The 1,432-nt window shown below is 41.6% G+C and overlaps 1 protein-coding gene across 1 annotated transcript in view; it reads right to left on the bottom strand.

Moving 5' to 3' along the window:
- Nucleotides 1-1,196, bottom strand: part of LOC107458512 (uncharacterized) — a gene marked incomplete at its 3' end in the record, with an annotated part of 1,669 nt that extends 473 nt beyond the window's left edge. Inside the window, exon 1 of the mRNA XM_052256737.1 lies at nucleotides 219-1,196. Coding sequence (XP_052112697.1) covers nucleotides 219-1,196 — 978 coding nt within the window. The remainder of the gene's footprint in view (nucleotides 1-218) is intronic.
- Between the last annotated feature and the right edge of the window lie 236 nt (nucleotides 1,197-1,432).

Raw genomic sequence — 1,432 nt, forward strand, 5'->3', positions numbered from 1 at the left:
TGGTGATATGTGTTTTGTGAATTTTTGAATTGGTTAGTATTATTGAATGAATGGTTATGGTTGCTTGTGTTACTGAGGCTGTCAGAGTTGAAGTCCCTTTGTCCTTGATTTTGATGCTCACCCCACCTTGAATTAGAATGAGTCTTCCAGGGTGTCTTGTGCGCATCACCATGAAAATTGTGTTGAAATGAACTTGAAGTGTTGTTCATGCATTGCACCTGCTCAGGGCTTTGTTGCTCAAAATTGAATGTCTCAAAACTTTCTTCAGATTGATTCCACCTGACTTGTTCTTGCTGACTCTCTTCATAGTTTTCCTCATTTTGCCCCCATATAGGTGATGGTTGACTTGTATTCACTGCTATAACTTGGAGGCCATCAATCCTCTTGGCCATCATCTCCATTTGTTGTTGGATTTGTTGATGCATCACCTTGTTTTGAGCTAAGATGGTATCCACACCTTCCAGCTCTAATACACCCTTCCTTTGAGCTGGTTGGCGGTGCCTTTGATGACCATAGAAGTATTGGTTGTTTGTTACAGTGTCAATGAGATTTTGAGCCTCCTCCGCTATCTTCATGAGTTGTACTGAGCCTCCAGCAGAATAATCAAGTGCTTTTTGAGCTCTCAGTGTCAATCCTTCATAGAAGTTTTGGAGTCTATCCCACTCACTAAACATTTCTGGGGGACATTTCCTGATTAAAGCCTTGTATCTCTCCCAGGCATCATACAATGACTCTCCATCCATTTGAATGAATGTTTGCACCTCTGTTTTCAGCTTGATAATCCTTTGGGGAGGATAGAACTTGGCTAGGAATTTGCTCACTAAGTCTTCCCAATTATTGATGCTTTCTTTGGGAAATGTCTCTAGCCATTGAACAGCCTTACCCTTCAGAGAGAATGGAAACAGCAGTAGCTTGTAGATGTCTGGATGCACACCACTTGTTTTGACAGTTTCACAAATCCTAAGGAAGATGGATAAGTGTTGGTTTGGATCTTCAAGTGGACTTCCTCCATAGGAGCAATTGTTCTGCACCAGAGTGATAAGTTGAGGCTTCAACTCAAAATTATTTGCATGAATATTGGGAGTGAGTATGCTACTCCCGTAGTTTCTTGCATTGGGGATAGTGTAAGAGGCCAACACCCTTCTTGCAGGCTGGGTATTGTTGCTCACTCCCTCTTCACGCACCTCAGCCTCCATGACTTGCAAGAATCATAAACAAACCAAATCAAACATGGACATTCTAATGCTAGAGTGTGGTTAGAGGGTTAGGTGACACAATGTGTCAAACAGTAATGTGCTTAGTTAAAAAGAAAAAAAATGCTTAATCTAGACCACCACCTTTACTTAATCATTGTAATCTAATTCAATCCCCGGCAACGGCGCCAAAAACTTGATGTGTGGAAAACGATCCAACACAAAACTCACCGGCAAGT

This window comes from Arachis duranensis, unplaced genomic scaffold, assembly GCF_000817695.3.
Source record: "Arachis duranensis cultivar V14167 unplaced genomic scaffold, aradu.V14167.gnm2.J7QH unplaced_Scaffold_62251, whole genome shotgun sequence".
Classification (NCBI taxonomy): domain Eukaryota; kingdom Viridiplantae; phylum Streptophyta; class Magnoliopsida; order Fabales; family Fabaceae; genus Arachis; species Arachis duranensis.